This window comes from Leuciscus leuciscus, assembly GCF_965113295.1.
Source record: "Leuciscus leuciscus genome assembly, chromosome: 3".
In the NCBI taxonomy this organism is placed as follows: Eukaryota; Metazoa; Chordata; class Actinopteri; order Cypriniformes; family Leuciscidae; genus Leuciscus; species Leuciscus leuciscus.
This window is the reverse complement of record NC_138727.1, coordinates 15337389-15358913: the sequence shown is the minus strand read 5'-3', so window position 1 is coordinate 15358913 and position 21525 is coordinate 15337389. Positions and strand designations below refer to the sequence as shown.

General features: G+C 35.8%; 2 protein-coding genes across 3 annotated transcripts in view; one reads left to right on the top strand and one right to left on the bottom strand.

Annotated features, from left to right (window-relative positions):
* Positions 1–359: 359 nt before the first annotated feature.
* On the bottom strand, positions 360–8303 carry tlr3 (toll-like receptor 3). Its single transcript, XM_082163317.1, has 5 exons — positions 8093–8303; positions 6984–7457; positions 6611–6805; positions 1742–3591; positions 360–1493 (listed from the first exon to the last, which is right to left on the bottom strand). Exons 2-5 carry the CDS (start codon positions 7422–7424, stop codon positions 1265–1267), a joined length of 2715 nt encoding a protein of 904 aa, XP_082019443.1. The 5' UTR covers positions 7425–7457; positions 8093–8303; the 3' UTR covers positions 360–1264.
* A 3762-nt stretch (positions 8304–12065) lies between these two features.
* sorbs2a (sorbin and SH3 domain containing 2a) overlaps positions 12066–21525 on the top strand; it is a 69219-nt gene continuing 59759 nt past the window's right edge. Inside the window, exon 1 of one of the 2 annotated variants that reach the window (XM_082164407.1) lies at positions 12066–12567. The gene's annotated coding sequence lies outside the window, so the exon portion shown is untranslated. The remainder of the gene's footprint in view (positions 12568–21525) is intronic. The other variant, XM_082164398.1, reaches the window with a different exon arrangement.

The window sequence follows — 21525 nt, the reverse complement described above, 5'->3', positions numbered from 1 at the left end:
AACAAAATGACTCTCCTTGTTTATTCTGCACAAGCATATGACCACAATCTTTATTTATTTAACATGGAATAGAAATGACAAAGACTTGCACACCATCCAGCCAATCAGAATAGAGTATTCAGACAGACCATGGTATAATGGCAGACCATACATACATACATACATACATTATATATATATATATATATATATATATATATATATACACACACACATACATACATGTGTGTGTGTGTGTGTGTGTGTGTGTATATATATATATATATATATATATATACACACATACTACATGTACATGTATGTATGCATGTATGTATGTACTGTATGTATGTATATAGATAGATATAGATAGATATATATGAAATGTCAAATGGCATTTTAATGTGCTTATAGAGAAACAGAGAAACATTCTGTGGAGTAAAGAAATGACCACTGGGTGGCTGCATTGTACCAAAACAAAAAGCAATTAGTTAGCATTCGAAAATACTCAAACATGAGCTGCTTTCTTAGTGACATCATTGGTATTTACATTGTTTAGCATTAACATTGATTTTAAATACAAACAAAGTGCAACATTTATCATCAGTTTTTTACTATTACTCCTTCTCAGGTTGAAACAATCAAATAGTACCCGAGGCAAAATCCCAAAGCTACTCAATCTACAAAAACATATCCTGCTCTGCTGTATTTTGTTTGACTAAAAACTATTGAGAAACTGAGGGGAAAAAATAATAAATTAATAAATAAAAAAATACTGTATATTTTATAGTTCAACAGATCATTGAAAGTGATTGCTAGATACATATTTTTACCTTTTCTATTTGGATCTGATGGAAGTGGCCAGCAAATGGACAGATTTAATTACATTTTTATGTTCACAAATGCAAGTTTGTGTAAACTTATCTCTTTGGGCATAAGGAAATAGCACCTTAGACATATTTGGGCCTTATTGCAAGTATCTAGTTTGGAGTTGTAAATGGATTATGGTATTGAGGTTACTAAAGAGGATAAAAAGGTAGTGAAACTTCTAATCACAATAAATGTATGTGTTTGATTAAAATAATTTGACAGGTCACTTTTGGTAGCTTCCTTGCAAAGCCATTTGATGTAATTTCTGCTAGGTGGCTGGCTTTGGAAGGAACCATCACTCAATATTATCTGACCTGCAAATTCTTTTCAACTGTAAATGTGTTAAGAAATATGAACGTGAATTCAAGTAAGGACCTGGACCTGGCACAAAATTAACATTATGGAAAAATAATTTCTAGTTAAGCCTGTTGGTGGAGGCTAATGCAGAACGAAGTTTCTGATGGAAAGCTGGGATACGTTCCCTGTGTAACGGCCAGTTGAGAACACAGCAAGGTTTCAACATGCCACGACGAAGATGCAGAGAGCGGTTCAGATTGTAATCAGTTACATCTTGCAAGAAAATCAGAATCAAGGAGTCACGATTCTCCTCCATTACCTGGTGAAGTGCATGATGTGCTTTGAATCTGCAGAGAAAGGAGGAAAAAGTGTAAATACTTCTGAACTTTTGAATTAGCTGAAATACCTGTGCATTTCAATAACTTGCTGAAAAGGAAGCTTGTGTTTGGTGAATATGTGAGGTGTTTTTTTTTCAGGATCTGAATCTATACCTTAAAGAACCGAAAATGGTTAGTGGTTTGTATTTAATTAATGGTGACAAAATATTATTGTAGGTATGCCTTTTTCTATATATAGATTGAGTAATTTTACTTACTGCCTACACCATGGATCCTTTAAAAGCATTTCTGTGATAACAAAAATGATCTTTCTGGATTGTCCCATGTTATCAATAATGGTGTCAAGTTGAGAAAAGCCAGGGATTGCATCTCTGTCTTCAAGGAAAAAATTAAATTTTTCGTCCTCTAGGGGGAGCAAGCTTCGTTCCACCCATGGTCTGTCCTTAGCAGTGTGAATGATATAAGCATCATACACATATCTACCTTCAGCAACGCTTTCATCCTTCAGTGACCCCAGCATACGGTTTACCATTATGCTCCAAAAGAACTGGATTCTCCATCCTTGGAAGTGCACCAGGAAAGCTGTAAATAACAACATTAAGACCCCTGTGCTACTCAAAATGTACAGTGCCTTAAAAGGTGTCATATCCTTGCAGGACAATGGGTCAAAGTTCATGACTGAGCGGTTAAAGTAGGCATTTGGGGTGTTGCAGATGTAACTTTGAGGAAATCCAGGAACGCTTGCATTGGTGGAGTTTAGCCACTCGGAGAACCACAGGATGCTCTCGCAGGTGCAGTCAAAGGGGTTGCGGTCCATGGAAAGTTCTGACAGGTTGGACAGCGGCACGCCAAATGTGGCAGGTTGGACGGATGTTATAAGGTTCTTTTGAAGATGCAAATACTTTAAAGACTTTAGGTCATCAAAAATAGAGGCATGCAGCTGATTTAAGAGATTCCCACGGAGACTTAGCTCGTGTAACTCAGAGAAGCCACGCAAAGCATCAAGTGGAATCTCATCTAGGCCATTGTAATCCAGATCCAGCAGAGTCAGCTTTGTGGCATCCTTGAGGAAAAACACTGGACCACCAGGGTTGGCTGTCTTCCACAACCTAGCCAAGTTGTTGTGCTGCATTTTCAGCACTTTCAGATGATACAGCCCTGTCAGCATGCCAGCATTTATGTTTGCAATATTGTTATTACTGAGATCTAGAACTGTGAGGTTGATTAGTGGCCTGAATGGAGATTGTTCCATATCTAGGGTCCCTTTTAGAGCACGACCTAGCTTTAGAATCCTCAACGTAGGGACGTGGATGAATGATGCATTGGTAAGGGAAATACTTTGCTGGTTTATAGACATGTCAATCTCTTTAATGCTAGTTAGGCCCTCAAACTCATCCCCTTTCAACTGCTGATTAATGAAGTTTCGGCCAAGTAGGAGTGTAGTAAGGTTGCCCAAAATTGAGAAGGCACCAGGCCCCAACCTGTTTATACCCATGGCTGTAAGATTAAGAGTCTCAAGGAGAGGAGATTTTTGCAGAGAAGCAAAGGTTTTGTTTGTGACTGTTTTCAACCCTGTGATGCTCCAACTTAAATCCAGTGTCTTCAGGTTCAGAAGTCCAGAGAAGATGTGCTCTGTTATCTCTCGGAATGCTGTATTTCCCATACACAGATGCTCCAACTGGACTAAATGGTGGAATGAGAAGTCTTCAATAATTGGTAAGGATGATGTATGACTCTTAATCAGTGCTTTCTGCAGGTTAAGCTGCTTTAGGTTTCCCAGTCCACTGAAGGTGTCCTTAGTTAGGTGTCTAAGGGAGTTATGCTCCAGGGATAAAGATTCCAGTCGGGGAAACCACTGAAATGCACCATCAGCAATCTTTGACATTGTGTTGTAGCTGAGGTCAAGCACTGTGATGTTAGTCTTCTCTAGACCTTGAAAAGTCATGTTTGAAAGTGTCACCTGGAGAGTGTTCTTAAGGGAAAGGTTTTGCAAAGCTGTGCCAGCAAGTTCTTCGCAAAGATTGGTGATAAACTGAGAGCTGAGCCTGCTCTCATCCAGAACCAAGTCAGATATTCTAGCAATAGCCTGGAAACAGCCTTTCTCGACCTGAGTTAACAAAACAATTGAAAAAGAAGACAAAGTTTGTTGGAGTGAGAATGGTAGAGCCAAACCAGGTTCAAGAAAGTACACTTTTTAGCATGACATTGAAAAAAATAAGGTTGCACAATTAATCGCAATTAACATGAAATTGTGTTTAACCCGATTTGGCTTATCTGCGATTATTTGTTGCGTAGCTTGTCAGTGACGGACGGCTCTGTGATCAGTAGTAAATGCTGCTCCATCTGAAAGCAGTGTGAGTTTGAGTCACTTATAACGTGCATTTGAAAAAGCAACACGCATCATTCCAAACATGAGAGCGCATCTATGAACCTCTTGTCCAACAAAAGACAACACTTAATATACAAATTAAATAAACAGTGCTTTATTGTTTTCAGATACAGTAGGTGTATTTAGCAGTAGCACTGAAGAAAGTATTAAATGAACAAATATTAAATTAAAACACTAGACTTCACTGTATAAATTATAAGTATAAACTACTATTATAACTACTAAACTACTATTAAAGATCTCAGTCAGTGAGTGATTTTCTCTTTGTGTTTTGTTGTTTTAATAACATTAAAGGATTAGTTTCCCCAAAAAATGAAAATTGTCATAATTTACTTACTCCAGTTGTTTTAAACCCAAATAAGTTCCTTTCTTCTGTTGAAAATAAAAGTTATTTTGAAGAATGTGGGTAACCAAACAGTTGCTGGTCCCCAGTGTATAGTTTTTCCTCCTATGGAAGTCAGTGGGGACCAGCAACTATTTGGTTACCCACATTCTTCAAAATATCTTCTTTTGTGTTCAGCACAAGAGAGAAATTAATACAGGTTCGGAACAACATTAGAGTGAGTAAACAATGACAATTTAATTATTTTTTGGAGAACTATCCATTTAAGGACAAGCAGCAGCATGTTTACCATTAGGCTACTGTCACTTTAAGACCGGCATGCGACGCATATAATATACACGCATAACACACACACCAGATTTTCTCTCAAATGTTTGCTTTCACTTTAGACATAACCAACTCTGTTTATGTAAACCTTTTGGGTATTTGACAGTATTAGCGCAATGAGACTCTAAAGATAACTTAGTCCAGTAAACAGGCGCTGTTTGACAGGCTGTTAGTTCCTGTGAGCTTCGGGTGTACGCGCTCAGAAAAGCACATGTTAGAACAGTGCATCAGCATGCAAATGAAATTTTTAACTGGCAAGGCTTTAAAGCACATGCAAATAATGAACTTTTGTGAAATATTTTGTTTTAACGACATAACATCTCGTTATTACGAGAAAAGATGTCGTTAAAACGACATAACATCTCGTTATTACCACATAATAGAGTGGAAAAAATAATATCTATGTGGCAGCAATGCGCCACTGTACAAAATAAACGAAACGAAGAGAAAAGAATACAGTCGGACCTTGGAGTCGAACCCCTGTCATTAAGAGCAAAACGAAACTGCTACCCGTGCACGCAGTCTACTGCCCTGAAGGTGATTCATTTTTCTGGGAAATCCAAAGTATATGATACAGTGAAAAGGGCACTTTTCTGGACACTACTTGCCCAATGAGGAAATAAAAAAATATGACATGATAAAAGTCCAAAAACTAGTCGTAACAACGTTAGATAAACAGGACCCATAAGGTGTGGTGGTGGTGGCGCAGTGGATAAGACACATGCCTTTGGTGTGAGAGACCCGGGTTCGAATCCACTGTGAGACACCAATGTGTCCCTGAGCAAGACACTTAACCCCTAGTTGCTCCAGAGGCGTGCGACCTCTGACATATATAGCAATTGTAAGTCGCTCTGGATAAAAGCGTCAGCTAAATGAATAAATGTAAATGTAAATGTAAGGTGGATCTCCATTCAGAACGACACTCTACTACATAGGTCTTTTCCACCTACTTCATTAGATGGGCTGAACTTTGAAGAAAAGGGACGGACTTATTATAATATTATACAAAACGCCAATTTTAACACCGTCTTTGTCAGACGGAAGCCCCGTAAATTACGGTGTACTATGGATGGCCTGCGGCGTCAGAAACGGCATTGTTGGCTTGGTCGAAAAAGGCGGATAATGACGGCGATTTTGCTGCGCAAACGCCATGAAATGTGACCCATTTGGTGTTCCATACATATTTGGAGTGTCTGCACAAGAGCACCTTCTGGCTTTCAGATAGAGCAGCATTTACTACTGATCACGGAGCTGTGCTGCACTGACAAGATGTGCAGAAATAATCGCAGCCTATGCCAAATCACGTGCGCTTTCATTTCGATTAATCGTGTAGCGATTTTTTTTGTGCTCGGCTTTTGTAGCCCTAGTTTTTAACATGCACAGTTAAAAAACTAGGGCTACAAAAGCCGAGCACAAAAAAAATCGCTACACGATTAATCGAATTGAAGCGCACGTCGATTTGGCATAATCTAATATTTGAAGGATTAACCATCATCTCTGTCTTTAGAAGAAATAAGTGTGTATACATGAGTTACGAAGCTGAGTTACAATCACATTTTCTAGGTTTATTAGATCAACTTTGAAAAAATTGGGCAATTTACATTGGAATGGAGCATTTTCATGACTTTTAAAAAGACAAATAATTGTTTTTAAGTTTAGCTAAAACTTTACTTTTAAAAAATGCATTTAAACATACTAATTTTCTGCCATTTTTTTTTAAGGTTAGCTCAAATTGCATTTATTTTTTAATTTTCTCATGTTACACAAGGACTTGGTAATACTACACTTCATAAGGTAGCATGAGATTTCTAGATCATGTAAATGATCAGACTCAAACGTTTTTCAATATTATTACATCATGAAAACATCACAGCAAAGTCCAGTTGTCTGAGCACCAATACTGTAATATGGTCCTAACAGCTTTCCGAGAAAGATAAGGGTAGATGCGAGTAAACACACACTGTGGCAAACAAGTATGGTGGAGTCTGAAACACTGAAAGGTTTTTTATATAGATTCTAATGTGCAGTGAAAGTAACCTAACATGTGTCACATTCTGTTCCTCTTACCTTTTTAAGAGACCGAGACGAGAGTTTCAGAACCCGAAATCCAGAGGAATTACTGAGGAATGAGAAGTCATTCTTTTGCAGTACAGAAAATTCATTTCCAGAAAGAACAAGGGTCACCAGATTTGGCAGCTGAGGTTGTATGCCCAGTTTAGCAGATTTTAGTTTGTTTCGAGATACATCCAACCATGTCAAACTCTAAATAGGGAGGAAATGTTATTGAAATGTATTATCTAGACCATAACAGACTGGAAAATGTTTCTTCCAGTAAGAGGCCATAGCATGAAATCAGTAATTGGTTTGAGTAAACACCTCAAACTTTTGATTGTATTTCATATTTTTCCCTGAGTGGGAAAATGTGTCTTCATAAACATACCTTTAGAACAGAGAAGGGTTCCCCTTTTAGCTTCAGACGATTGTCAGACAAGTCCAGTTGTGTTAAATGAAAACAGTTTTTCAGGTCTTTCTCGCTCATCAAATATACTTCATTGTGTTGGACATTCAGAATTTGCAGGTGTGGCAGAGAAAGACATAGATCCTTTTCTATGGCAGTTAAAGAGTTGTAGCTGGCATCTACATTCACCAGATTCGAGTACAAAAGCAAGGAAGACAGATTTTTTAATCTATTGTGAGACACATCCAATGCGGTGATATTTTGGGGCAAGTTGGTTGGAACTACATCCAGATTCATATGACTACAGTCTGCTTTGGCATTTTCAATACTACATGTTGGCTTGTGTGGATATGCAGAGCCTGCACAGTGGGCATGGAAACAAGTGCAGAACAGGGGCAACAATATGAGTTTCATCAGTTCCATATATTTTCCTTCCTTTTTTTCCCCCAAGTCAAACTGCAATAAACATAATATTGTTGACAACAATATGTTATACACAAAGTATAAGCTTTCCTAAAGACAATACAACTTGCTTCCTTACCAAAAGATCTAAAAGAGACCATGGCTAGTTGTAACATGAGGAAGTTGGCACAAGATTTTAACTGAAGTTGAAACCTCAGGATAAGTGTATTTCTTTCTTGTCTGGTTGGGTCAGGTTATCACATTGGTAATTATATACATATAGCCTACAGTTTATTACTTACTAGGCCTACTATTAATGTTATATTTGATGGTGCCTTTTCCATTTTTGCTGTTTCATTAGTAATATTTTGCTGCTGAAAGTAATTCATACATTGCATATAATACTGTTTAAATACATGCGTTATACTTGTGAAATACTATGTATTTAAAGTATTTATATTTCACAAAAGGCATTGAGAGATGAGCGAGCAAAAACTTGTAGCTAGCCCTGGTCTCCACTCTGAACTCTATTAAAGAAACATTCTACATCTCAGGAAAGTTATAACAAAATAATTGTTAAGACTCTTTCCAAAACTGCTAACATTAGGCTGCACGTAAACTTATTATTTTTGTAACAAAGTAGGCTACTGCAATTGAATTTAGCATGTGTGTTCATTTAATGGACTTACTTGAATTGTGACGATCTAATTTCCCACGTTCAGCTCAAATATTTGCATGGTTAAGTGGTTCAAGAGTGAAGCAACTCAAGTCAGTCCTCTTGTATAACTTGTATATAAATATAATCTTTGCATGGGGAAAATAACCTTCTGCAGGGAGCAATTCCTGTTTCTTAAGAAGTGAAACAAAGAGAGGCGGATCCTTTCACAGAGACTTGTCCTAGATATCAAATTTCGTCACTCAGATTCGACAGCGAGGTCAAGAGATTAATCATATAAAATGTAGCCTATATGCCAAATAACATGTTCCCCTCATTATTTAAATACAGAATCGAATATGTTGCAAACTGCTTTATGACAAATAATGTATATAATATATATAGGCTAACTTCCTCATTGTCATTTGAACTTGCGAATTTAATATCACTTCTGCTATTTTTTATATAGTTTTCCCCCGTCAATATATTTTTATTGGCTTCCTGAAAAGAAAGAAAGGAAGTGAGTAATCTAAGAGGGATTTTCCCCTCAGAACATTCTGCAGACTCTCGAGCTTTTGTGAAAACTTGATAAATAATGAATTGCAATAAGGATTTTTTGTTGATTTAGGGTCTACAATATTTATTTATTTAAAAATAAAACTGATTTTTTTAAATAATTTTTTTAATTTAATTTTTTTAATTAATTATCATTTTAAATGCAACATCGCTTTAGCAGTCATTCATCAGAATGTCCGGCAGGGGGCGCCAGATATTTCAAAATGTGATGACGTTGGTCAAAATTCAATAAAACACTTTGTATTACAGTTTTTTCCAATTGCTAACACACTAAAATGACATGCACAGCCCAATTATTTAAACTGACACACAGAGAGCAAAACCTCTTCTCAAGTCTCCAAAAGTCTAAACACATTTTCTGCTTTACACGCATTTTGCATTCTCTGCATAAAACATAACAATCTGACATAAATTCACATGTTTGCCATTTCAAAACACTGCCATTCAAAATGACACTACATGAGTTAATTTGCCAATACATGTGCCAGCTGGCCAAACACCTCAATGGTTAATTGTTAACACTTCAATCTTTTTCAGTTTACTGTTTTTTGTGGGCATATTTTCATTCAGTCCAATGGAAATATATCTGCTGTTGCACTGACTTGTTTGGTGAAAAATAAAAACATAAAAGTTTCAACAGCATGTGTGTGTATCTGCAAATATTTCTGTGCATGTGAACAATCTGAAGAATTTTCTACAATTTGAACTATTATGGCAAAGCATACTAAAGATGATAGTGCTTTTCATATGCCCAACGGTGTAGTTGGTTAGACAAAAATCTGGTAATATGAATGAAGTGTGTGCCATTTCGTGCAAAAGTTTGATTTTGATAATGCTATACTGTATGTAGTTTTGGTTGCAGTGCTTCATTTTTCAGGATATATTAGGTATTTTTGCTGTGTGGTTTTGTGAATTGTGTTAAGTATTTTGATAAAACCAGCCTAGCTTGCAAAATTGTGTGTTAGCAATTGGAAAAAAACTGTAACAATGTTTAATAAATCAGCATTCCATGTATGTTTGAATATGAATAGAAAAATAAATATGCATCTGGCATTTCTAACTATTTGAATGTAGGCTACATAGATGTATAGGCTTGTTAAACATGTGAAATGTCTTGCTACTCACATTAAAGGATCTCTGCTCTGGCTGAATTCTGCGGGAAAATGTGTTCACAATCTCTATAATAATTTTAATTCAAATTTAATTTTAAAAAAATCATTAGAACTGGTCTTTGGTTTCATAAGATGGCAATGAACACCTTGGTGTCAGAGTTCAGCAGGTGTCTTGAGGAATAGGTGTGCATGTGGTTCTTAAGAATTTGGATGCAGATGTGTGCAGTTACCTAGCAACTGCAGCAGGAAGTGGAAGGGCACCTGGAATCTGATGACTCATTGACAAAACAGCAGGTTACCTCATTTTTATTGGAAAAGTATATCAAATAGACTGTCTATATGTTCAATGCTTTTTCATTTCAGCCACATTTTCTTTCTCTTTCACCCACACTCCATATATCTCTCCATGCAATAGTGACTGAACAATGCTGGACAGGTTTCATAGTCAGCAATTATTCGGTCCACACAAGTGATCAATATTTTGTGTGTGTGATGCTGGTAAACCTGTGCATGTTTCGCTGACACAGTTAGTAACATGCAGTTATTCTCACAGATAGTTACTGCAGGCAATCCATCAGTCCAGGCACCCACACAGACTCTAAGTACACTCTCACACACAGCGGCAGGTAATGTCTCAAACATTCAAAATTGTGCATAATTTATGGAGTGTACATTTGCATATAAATAGATGGAGTGAAAGCTAGTTTGGTTACAGTGACTGTGCAGATCAGAGCTTATTATCTTGTTTCCACATATAAGAGCATCAAGTGCAGGAATGAAGGCGTGGACTTTGCGTTAGAAGATGTACACGACCAAATCCTTTTTTTGTATATACAGATTTTATTGCATCCATCAAAACCTTTTGGATCATTCTCAAAACATGATCCATCAGGTTTTGCATAGACTTTGCAGAGAGTTCAAATTGAATCTGTCATTAAAGGGACAACAAGTTACAATTTCTCTATGCTGATAATACAATTTGCAACACATTTTTTGTTTAAAATTATAATACTTCTGGTCACTTTTGAACCGTTTTGAAATATATTTTATTTTAGCATTAATAAGAACTTATATCAATTTTATTTTACATTTAAATGTATACATTTTAAAAGTATATATTTTGTTTTTACACAAGTCTTTTCCCCATGGCCTAAATATAAACCTGCCTTTATACCTGTCCAACTCATGCATAATTGAATTGATAACATAATACCCTTTGTTTCTCTCCATCTCTCTAGACAGAATTCTTTTGTTTCCTTCTTTTATCTCTCCTCTCAACAATCTCTTTCAGTTGGTTATTCCCAAGCATTCTTTCAGAGATCAGAACAGAAAGATATGACCTTTGATTGACCTCGAAGTGATGCCAGTTCTGTACCTCAGTCTACTCTATACTACATATATTCTACATCAATATATCCATAATGTATATATATATTATATATATATATATATATATATATATATATATATATATATATATATATATATATATATATATATATATATATATATATATATACATTATATATTCATTATATAGTACATCTGTATACTGGGCACTCAACCTGTATTCTTATATACTGTAAATGAGTCTGTATAATGCATATTTAGCATGCATTTACATCAGTCTTTATAATAAGTCTACATATTGTATAGGCCAATTTAATGTATACTCTACACCAGTCTAGTATACTCTGTCTGTGGGAAGTAAAGTCAAAATAGAACTACATGCCACATCTATACACTACCGGTCAAAGGTTTAAAATAATTAAGATTTTTTTTTAATGTTTTTGAAAGATGTCTCATATGCTTGTCAAGGCTTTTACTTTTTTTTTTTTTTTGTAAATTAGTATTACAATTTAAAATAACCATTTTCTATTTGAATACATTTTAAAATGTAATTTATTCCTGCTGTGATATACAACTGTTTAAATGTTTGATAGTTAGGTTTTTAATAAAAAAACATTGTTGATAATTGAGCACCAAAATGTAATAATATTTCACAGTATTACTTTATTTTTTACTGTATTGCTGTATATTGTATCTAATAAAAGTAGCCTTGGTGAGCAGCCTGATCTTTCAAAAACATTAAAAAAGTTATTCCAAACTTTTGACTGGTATATCATTTCAAGGCATTGTAAAGTACCAATGTAAATACCCCTGGCAGCATCCCTCCATCTCTATTGCTTCACTCCACCTAGAAGAAAAAGGAAAACAAGTAGAAAATCAAAAGGTTATGCAATCAAGTTGAGCTGAAATGAGGGCTTTATGCTGTCAGTGGTCGTATGTCTCTCAGATTTGATCTGTTGGCATTTATCGGTATAGAGATCTGCACTGTGGCCTTTTAAAGACGGAAGGATATAGGCGAAAAATACTCATACAGGGAGAGAGGCAGAAAAGGGAGGTTTAGAGAAAATTGATGGACAATTAAGTGAGAGAGAAAGGAAACTGAGAGAGCGAGAGCAAACCTTGCAGAAATCAGCCGTGCACTGGAGTCAGCAGTGGAGAGGGAGACCGAGAGAGAGAGCTGTTGGGAAAAGAGTACTGTCACATTCACAGGCTGGAATCTACTTATGAAGAAACACATACTTGGATACAGTAGGACATTTCGTGTCTAAGTGCACGTGTCAAAGTCCACTCATGTAGATGGAATAACCACATGGGTTGCTGTTGAATCAGAGAATGTTTCAGAAAGACAGAGAGAGAGAGAGCTAGTGAATGCATAACAGCGTGTTCAAAGTAATCCCTCAATCTGAGCTTCACATACACTCACATATATAAACACTTTCTGGATTTGGATCGTACTGAAACTCTGAACAAGGTAAGAGCTTAATGAGTTTGTGTGAATGTGTATTACTGTGATCTTGTGTCTATCTATCTTAAAATGAAAAGGTGAGAAGTGTGTGTGTTTACACTTTTCCAAGAATATCACACTGCGGTAACAATCCTGCATTCTCATTTGCTGACAAATAGTGTATAGAGGTCATCTTGTATGTGTTTGTGGGTGTGTAGAGTGTTTTGTGAATGTCATGCTGAAAAAGAAATTGCTTTAGGTTACTAGTGGTGGGCAATTTCATTTAAGTCCTACTGGTTAAGCAATGGTGCTGAAATAGGAACAGGGCATGTAGACAAGGCAGATCTACTGTCAATATCTAATAACTGAAAACGTCTCAGCACAGCATCAATCACCTGATAAAATGTCTTTTCAATGGAAGGTCAGGAAGACATTACAGTATGGGCCATAAAACCCTCATAGCTTTATGTGGATAATTGGTAGAGTCAGTGCTTTGTGATGACGTGTGTATATGTGTGTGAAAACAATAGCTCATGGTGCTTTTTTCACATTAGGGGCTGCAGTGCAAGCCAATCGCTGACTCAGCCACACACACAAACACACACACACACACATACATAATGTGCCCCCTGGGGCAGCAGGGCATCAATACTACACCCAGATCAGCAGCATAGCTCAGCATAGAACAGAGCAGAGCAGAAACACAGCCTCAAATACAACACAAAACAGCAAGAGTAACATTAAACTATAAATGAAGCAGTCGGATTTCATTGAAGGCTTTTCCTGAGATGGTCTGACCTATACAGAAAGACCCTGCTTCATCCTTGCATCTCATTTTACATCTTCTTCTATGTTAAGGTTGACTTTACCTTATTTGTGTTAGGGTCCCCGTGCCCCCACGATATATGTGTAAAAATAATACAGTTTTTTTTTTCAAATGCTTACACACATTTTCAAAACTTTGCCTCTTTTTTTTCAAAACTTTACACACAAATCCAAGCATTGCACACACAAAATGCATTTGTCTTATTGCAAACACCTTTGCCATAATACTATATTTTTAGATATATCATACACACAGTTATTCAAAACCTAAAGGTCTTCTTTCATGAGCTTCTATGTACATTTATGTACATGGTTGAAAGTAATTGGCAGAGACATCAAGGTAAACACGAAAGCAAGATTGTAACCAAACTATTTATTTTTTTACTGTGAGCATTTGTGGTTGTGAATATAGTATTACACAGTCCGAAAAACCTATAACTTGACCTTTGGCCTATTTATAGGACTATTCTAAGGCCATGATTGGTTGGTGTTAAGCAAATCAATGAGTGTTTGCACATGTGAGGAGTTAGTGCGAGGCTCTGATGAATTAGTGTGGCATTCTGATAGGTTGTGTTTGAAAAACGAAAATCAAGATACTTGTTAGATTTTTGTGTGTTACATAGAGAATTGTGTGTTGTGCTTTGCAAAAAGTGTTTTATGAAATTGAAAACTGAGTCGAAGGCAGATAATCAGTGTATGGTTATGCAGATTTGGTGTGTGTGGTTCTGGTGTTTGAGTGTCAGGTTTCAGAAATTGTGTGACAAGTAAGGATTTTGTGTGTAAGCAGTTGAAAAAAACTGTAGTAGTAATTTTCTAATTAAATAATAATAACAACAATAATAATAACAACATAACAACAATTATTATTATTATTATTATTATTATTAATTATGATCATTATTACTATTATTATTATTATAAAATGTTGTTGTCTTTAATAATCATGCATTTTTATTTGTAATAGATAACAAGTTTAAATGTTTAATCAGTTCTCATCAAATTATTAACAATGGGTGTTATTATTGTTAGTATAATTATTAATGTTATAGAATGTTTTACAAGTTTACATTGTCATGAAAAGCTGTGATTTTTTACCCAATATGTTTATTTGTTGTTTTTAACTATCAAGTAGCCCTTGGAGTCTCTCAGACCCCAAATGGAACATGAGAGTTAACATCTTCAGACAATACAGAGAATACAGTACAGAGAATAAGCATGTAATAAAGTTGTTGTATTTTTTCCTTTTTCTTCTCTTTTCTTCATCTCTCATTTTGAGAAGGTCAAACACAACAGATGCAATGAAACATGCTCTTTTATTCTGATTAGTTAAAGGAAGTTGCACAGTCTAGTTGACCCTCCCAGGAAATTTGTTCGCTGTGGAATGTGTGGGAATGCATTCTTCGATTCATTCATAGCATTTTTGTCCTGCCTGACTGCTGTATCTGTGAAAAAACATATCCGTCCTCAGTCCCTTTTTGGCTATGATGATGATAGTGTGAATATGAAAGGATAATTCTTTTAGTCATGTTACAGAAGATATAGAGCTGCTACCAAAGAAGGGAAAGAAAATAAACCAGATTCCATTCAGTACAGCAGCTCAGAAAACCCCTAATCCCGTTCATCAGCGCTGTATGAAGAAAATCATATATCATGCCAAAAGAAGATTTATAGAGGATGGGAGGTTTTACGTTTTTACATTTGTTAATAAATTCTGTAGTATAATGCCTCTTTGTTGTTACAGGCCATTCGTGCATGGGAATCATTTAGCACAATAATAGAATGGCATGACATTTTTTTTTTTTTTTTTTTATAATAACATTAGCCCTGCAAGGTCATGTAAGCTAATTTCAGAGTAAAAAAAAGAATTGTTTGCTGATTCGTATGAATTCATACGATCTCATTCATTTTCATACGATCTGCTTACGCCCCAGTGACAGTTATATATAGGGGTGGACCTTCTTACCTTTTTTTCTAATATTTGTATGTAAAATTTATACAAAATCATCACCTTGTTAAATAGTTACGTTTTCCCCTGAGTTCGGGTTTCTATCTGTTTCTCATAAATTTGACTTTATCTCAGAATTGCAATTTTATATCTCACATTGAGACATTATGTCTCGCAATTTTGACTTTTTTTTTTAACTTCATATCTATGACTTACTTTCTTATTTTAAACTTTATCTCAAAATGATCTTTTTATCTATAGGCTTCCACACTAACACCAACAATCTAGTGGAAATGTTTATAGATTTTTGTGATTTGTATTTCTTCCCATCCAAAATTAATAAGTGCAGACTAATGCATAGGCATAACTCAGAAAACAAACCAAAATATTTACAGTTCATCTTTGGAGTATCTAATTATCTTGCTAAAACGTATCTCAAACAAAACTGAATATCTTTATAAAGATTTATTTCCATTAACCTGGCAAATCCAATGATTTGAGGTTTCATCCTCAAAAGCACTTGTTGTATTAGCTTTGTCCCTTTTAAAGACAATTATTTACAGGCAGATTAATAAAATAAAATAAAACTAGTCCTAAACTAAATTTTAAATCTGGTTGGCAGGAATGTTATTCCAGGACTAAGAAGGATGTTGATGTGGGAACACATCCTTGGCAAAATCACAGTAAGCCTTTAGTCTCCATCTGTGATTCAAGAGAGATAAGATGTTCTAACAGACATGCAAATCTGACAGACACTCACACAATGCTTTACTACAACATAAATGCTGTGTTTTGTTTGCGTGTATGTGTGTGGGTGTATTTTCATATTGTGGCAAAGCAGTCCAATTGTTGGCTTCATCTCCTTATGCCAGTGCCAATCCACAGCATCTGTACGGCTAATGCAAGAGCGGCAAACAGGAACAAATGCTTCTTTCTATAGTGAATTAATCTAAGTTCACTAAAATAACATGCAGCTCTGCAAATGACCAGACTGAGTGTGTGCCCGTCTCGCTCTGTCTGAGTGTGTAGGTGCTAGCCGTCATAAGTGTGGGAGAGATGTTGATTGCTAAGTGCCACTGAGAGCCGGCTCTATTATTATGCTCTATTATTCTGCAGAGGTGGCTTTGATGCCTTTTGAGTGAAGCATGGTAAGTGTGTGTGAACCACACCCTGGCACAGCGTACCATTTATTCCAGACATTTATTTTTACATTCATCACAGACACAAGATACGTGAATACATACTTTGAGTTACCAAAAAACAACTTTATACATGCTTAGTTATAACATTTGGGGACATTCAGGCAAGTTCAGGAAAAAATCTGAGACTTGTTTGGAATAAAAACATGCTATGCTTACTATAAAAAATGCTAAATGTTTTCAGCCTTTAGTAGGGTGTGAGTTTGAGTTATGGTTGGCAAAATTCAGATTCGAAGAATTTAGCTCTATCTGTCTGTCTGTCTGTCTGTCTGTCTGTCTGTCTGTCTGTCTATTTATCTAAAAAACCTTTCAAATATGGCTGTCAAACCAACATTAAAAAAATTTTTCTAGTTTAAAATTAGTTAAACATCTCTGAATTTCTACTTCTTTACATTTCAATCGATTTGCAATTCTACATCCTGTTTGCTATACCTTAATTCAAATTCAGACATGTCATTCTCAATTCAGCTCTGAATGATGGACAACCTAGGTTTGATTTAGCCTATAGGAATTATAAATTACTTTATATTAAAACAATAGAAGTCTATATGCCCTTATAGATAACTAGGTAAACTAGTTTGTGCATGTGTGCATTCATGTGTGAAAGTGGGAATCATTCCTATTCCCCCAAACACTCTCAGCTGTGAAAGTGATGGAGATGTTAAACATGACAGAATCTCACCTCTGTTCCACTCTTCTCACTTCTGCTCTCTCCTCTCTTATTCTTACCTCTCAATCAGTATCATCTGGTGTTCTTGCTCCCATTGCATCCTGTCATAAGAATGTCTCTTTTAAATAAATAAATAAATAAATAAATACATACATACATACATACATAGCTAGCCTGTGTGTATGTGTGTGGTTAGACGCCTTGAGGTCTGTACAGTGGCAAGAGTGAGTTTGAGAGGGTAGTATAAATTAATAAAATTAAGAATAAAAAATGAAAAGGTAATTGTGACCTTTAAATTCACAATTGCAATTAACTTTTGAAATAGGATAACTTTTATTTCCCGTAATTGACTTTATCTCAAAATTGAATTTGATCTTTTTATCTCACAGTTGCAACTTTGTTTGTAAGAATTTCATCTTTTATGTCACAGATACCTCACAGTGTGGCAATGGGATTTTATTTTAAATATTATTTACAATTATTATTTTTTACTCTAAGGCAGAAGCAGACTTTTATAAGTAACAGTGCAAAACATGCCCAAAAATTGACATGCTGCAGGTCTTGTTCCTGAGAAACAAAGAAGAAGGGAGAGGGAAAGAGGATAATCCACTTCTGTACAGCTGGAGCAAGATCAATACTGCACAGTTTAATTCTGCTTGAATGCAGAGTCAATAAAGTTCAACCTGATAGACAAAGGGGAGGACATAAAGAAATGCAGAGAATAAGAATGAAGACACCAAATTAATCAGCTGAGGACCGAGGTAGTACTTGACCAATATGGGATTTTTTAATAAACAGTGTCAATATCTGTGATTCTCGACCACAGCCACCATCTTTGAATTGCAGATAGCTTAGTGAATAAGCTGCAGTTTTATATGTACACATTTGCATATGTGACCCTGGACCAAAAAAACCAGACACATGGGTAAGTTTTTTGAAATTGAGATTTATACATGACATGAAAGCTGAATAAATAAGCTTTCCATTGATGTATGGTTTTTTAGGATATGACAATATTTGGCCGATATACAAATTTGAAAATCTGGAATCTGAGGGTGCAAAAAATCGAAACATGAGAAAATCGCCTTTAAAGTTTTCCATTTATGTTTGCAATTGTGCTGCATTCACTCACAAAAATAAATGTTTTTCATATTTATGGTAGGAAATTTACTAAATATCTTCATGGAGCTTTACTTAATATCCTAATGATTTTTGGCATAAAAGAAAAATCGATAATTATGACCGATACAATGTTTTGTTGGCTATTGCCACAAATATAACCGTGCGACATGTGACTGGTTTTGTGGTCCAGGGTCACATATGTTCATTTACATGAGACTCCAGTCAAATCAGTCTTATAAAAGCGGTTATTTTTTTACATGGATGGCAAAATGAGTGGCACCATTTTGAGATCACATGACGAGCTGAATATTTCTATAAACCCCCTGTTTGGACACTCTTGCCCATGAATCTGAATAGCATTGTTAGCTGAAAACTTTTGCTTTTGGGTGAAACCGCTTAGTGTCAGTATATCTCCGAAATGGCTACCATATTGGCCAGAACATACAAAACATGCAGTAAAGATTCCACCATCCTATATCAAAGGTGAGCCCAAGTTCTCTTGAATCCATTCATTACTCTTTGAAAAATTACCTCATGCTGGAATGTTTCTGTCCAGAATGCTATGTGGCTAAAGCTAAGCAGACAGAGATAAAACCACACTATCAAGTGCATGGAATGCAAAGTGAACAGTAGCAGGAGATAAGGGTGTTATTTTTTTCCTGTGTATTTCATCACGTATGCAGACGCAACAAAGTGTGGCTGTGTGTGTGTATGTGTGAACAGAAAGCATGCAAGCCACATTCTGTGGTATTTTTGGAGCTCACATGTAAGATAATTAGAGACTAGTGCATCACGTCATGCTGTAAGTGGTGGGCTGTGACATGTGCCATGCTCTGTGTATGTGTGTACTCATGCATGTGTTCTCACAGTGTAAACTAGGTTGTTTTCAGTGTATACTGTGCCACAATCTAAATTAGGTAAACTAGGCAAGGCAACCCAGCTACCAATAAGGAGGCACAAATGTTTCTTTAGATAAAGTTCAGCTTATTTAAACTTGTCATTCATCAGATAAATGTAATACAAAATTCAATCCTTACTGTAAAAAGTCACCAGCATGTTGATTTTGGAAGCTAGTATGCTAGTTTACCTCTCCAAACCCTTGAAATATCTTAAAGCTGCAGTCCGCAGTTTTTCCTCTTTGTCGCCATCTCTGTTCGAAATCTGCAATTGCAGTTATTCGCGGAATTATCAACTTTACGTGCGTCGTGCCTCGGCATGGCACAGCGCGGATGAATCCAATGTTTTTAGGAGAATGTGCAGCTGTCAATCACTGTGCTGGTGTGGATACTGTCATTCGCAATCACAGATTCTACTTTTTGGAAGTATGGCCAACATAAGAATTTTCACCGGAAAATGTCGTCTGATCAAGTAAGTAACATTCACTTTTGTTCTGACCAACTAAGGGGAAAAAGCATTTCAGTAAATCGCACTGATTAAATCTAACCATCACTTATCATATCACGTCACATGGCATATGCACTTATCAATGCAAATTAAACTTTGTTCTCAAATTGTTAATGTTAACAACATCAGCATTGCGTGACTACATTTAATGCTCTTCCGATATTTGTCCTTGTTTTCGCATGGGCCGGTTGCAGTCTCTTTTTTTCTCCGAAGTCTTTCGCGTTTTACAATGGGTGAATCTCCAGTTCTCACTGGTGATTGTCGTTTTAACCTTTCTGGATCTGCCATCAAATTGATAAGTTTAATTATATCAAGTGCTGTGAGAAAAGGCTATACATACATCTCCACCTCCAACATCCTCACACGCAATATAGCCTACTAGCCGAGACTCCTTCTTTATGTGTACAGATGTGACGTAATGACACAAAGACATGCTCGAATTTCCCGCGGAAATCCACCAGTAGTACCACTGGAATTAAAAACATTATTACAAGCTTACCATTTTGAATCGAGCTACGGCAAGCAGATAGTTTTGAACACTGGCTGGTTATGTACTTGCTCAAAAAATTATTTTGGATAATTTTTAACCCCAAAAAGCTATGGACTGCAGCTTTAACCAGCAAAACATTTATGGTCATTTATCTTCACAAAAAGACCAGGCTGTTTAAATTTTTCTGGTGAACAGCATGTCTATGTCAGTCAGAGAGCTACTGTAGACTAACATTAAACATCTGTGATTAGGTATTTAGAAATGTATGCAGATATAAGCTGTTTTTTTCAGTGTGGTAAAGTGCATTGTTTGAGGCATGAGGTTCTTTAAATATATTTACATTGACTATTCATATAGCAGATGCTTTTATCCAAAGCAAATTTCAAACAATGAAAAACAGGAGCAGAGTACATTAATCTTGAGTACATTAACGAGACACCTTAAGAGAATACTCAAATCAATCAGAAACTATATAAACAAACAGGCAGGGAACGAAACGAAACTAATTAACAAAGTAGAAGGAATGGCAAACTACTGTAGAACATTAAGGAGACTGAATCAAACAGAAATATAAACAATAAACATGACAATAACAAACTTAAAACGTGACATTTTTAATGTTAACAAAGATTAATAAATACAATACCAAATGTATTACTTATTGTTAGTTCATGTTATTTAATGAAATTAATTAACTAACGTTCTTACAATTCCTGTCGTGTTCCCCCTGTTTTGTGTTTAAAGCCTTGTATTATTATTTTATTTGATTTATTATTTATTATTATTATTATTTTATATGTATTTTCTGTCCCCATTGATTCAGTGTTCCACTTCTTGTGTTTATGTTGTGTTCACACCATGTTGTAATTACTTTAATTGTGAAATTTCAACTTGTAAAAAGAGATCATATCCTCGTAGAGCTCGTAATTACAGCTTGTAAGATGGGAATTGTACCACCTGACCATTGCCGATAAATTTAGGCATTTATAGTGTTGCCATAGAAATGCATAATTCCCAGTCTGAGGACGTAAACCGCTCCGAATAGAACGCCACATGTTCTCACCTCAAGGCTATGGTAATTACGACATGGCGTGAATGCAGCATGGGTTCCTTTATTTGCCTTGTTTCCCTAGTCCCTTGTTTGTTTCCATAGTTACCCTTGTTTGTTCCCATAGTGATTACCTGTCCCTTGTTAGCCCCTTGTTATCTTGTGTAACCCTGTGTTTCAGTCTTTGTTTATCGGTCATTGTTTTCACATCCCTCTAGTAAAACTGTTGCGTTTGTCTTCTGCATGGTTCGGATTAGTGTTTTTGTTTGGATTTACATCTGC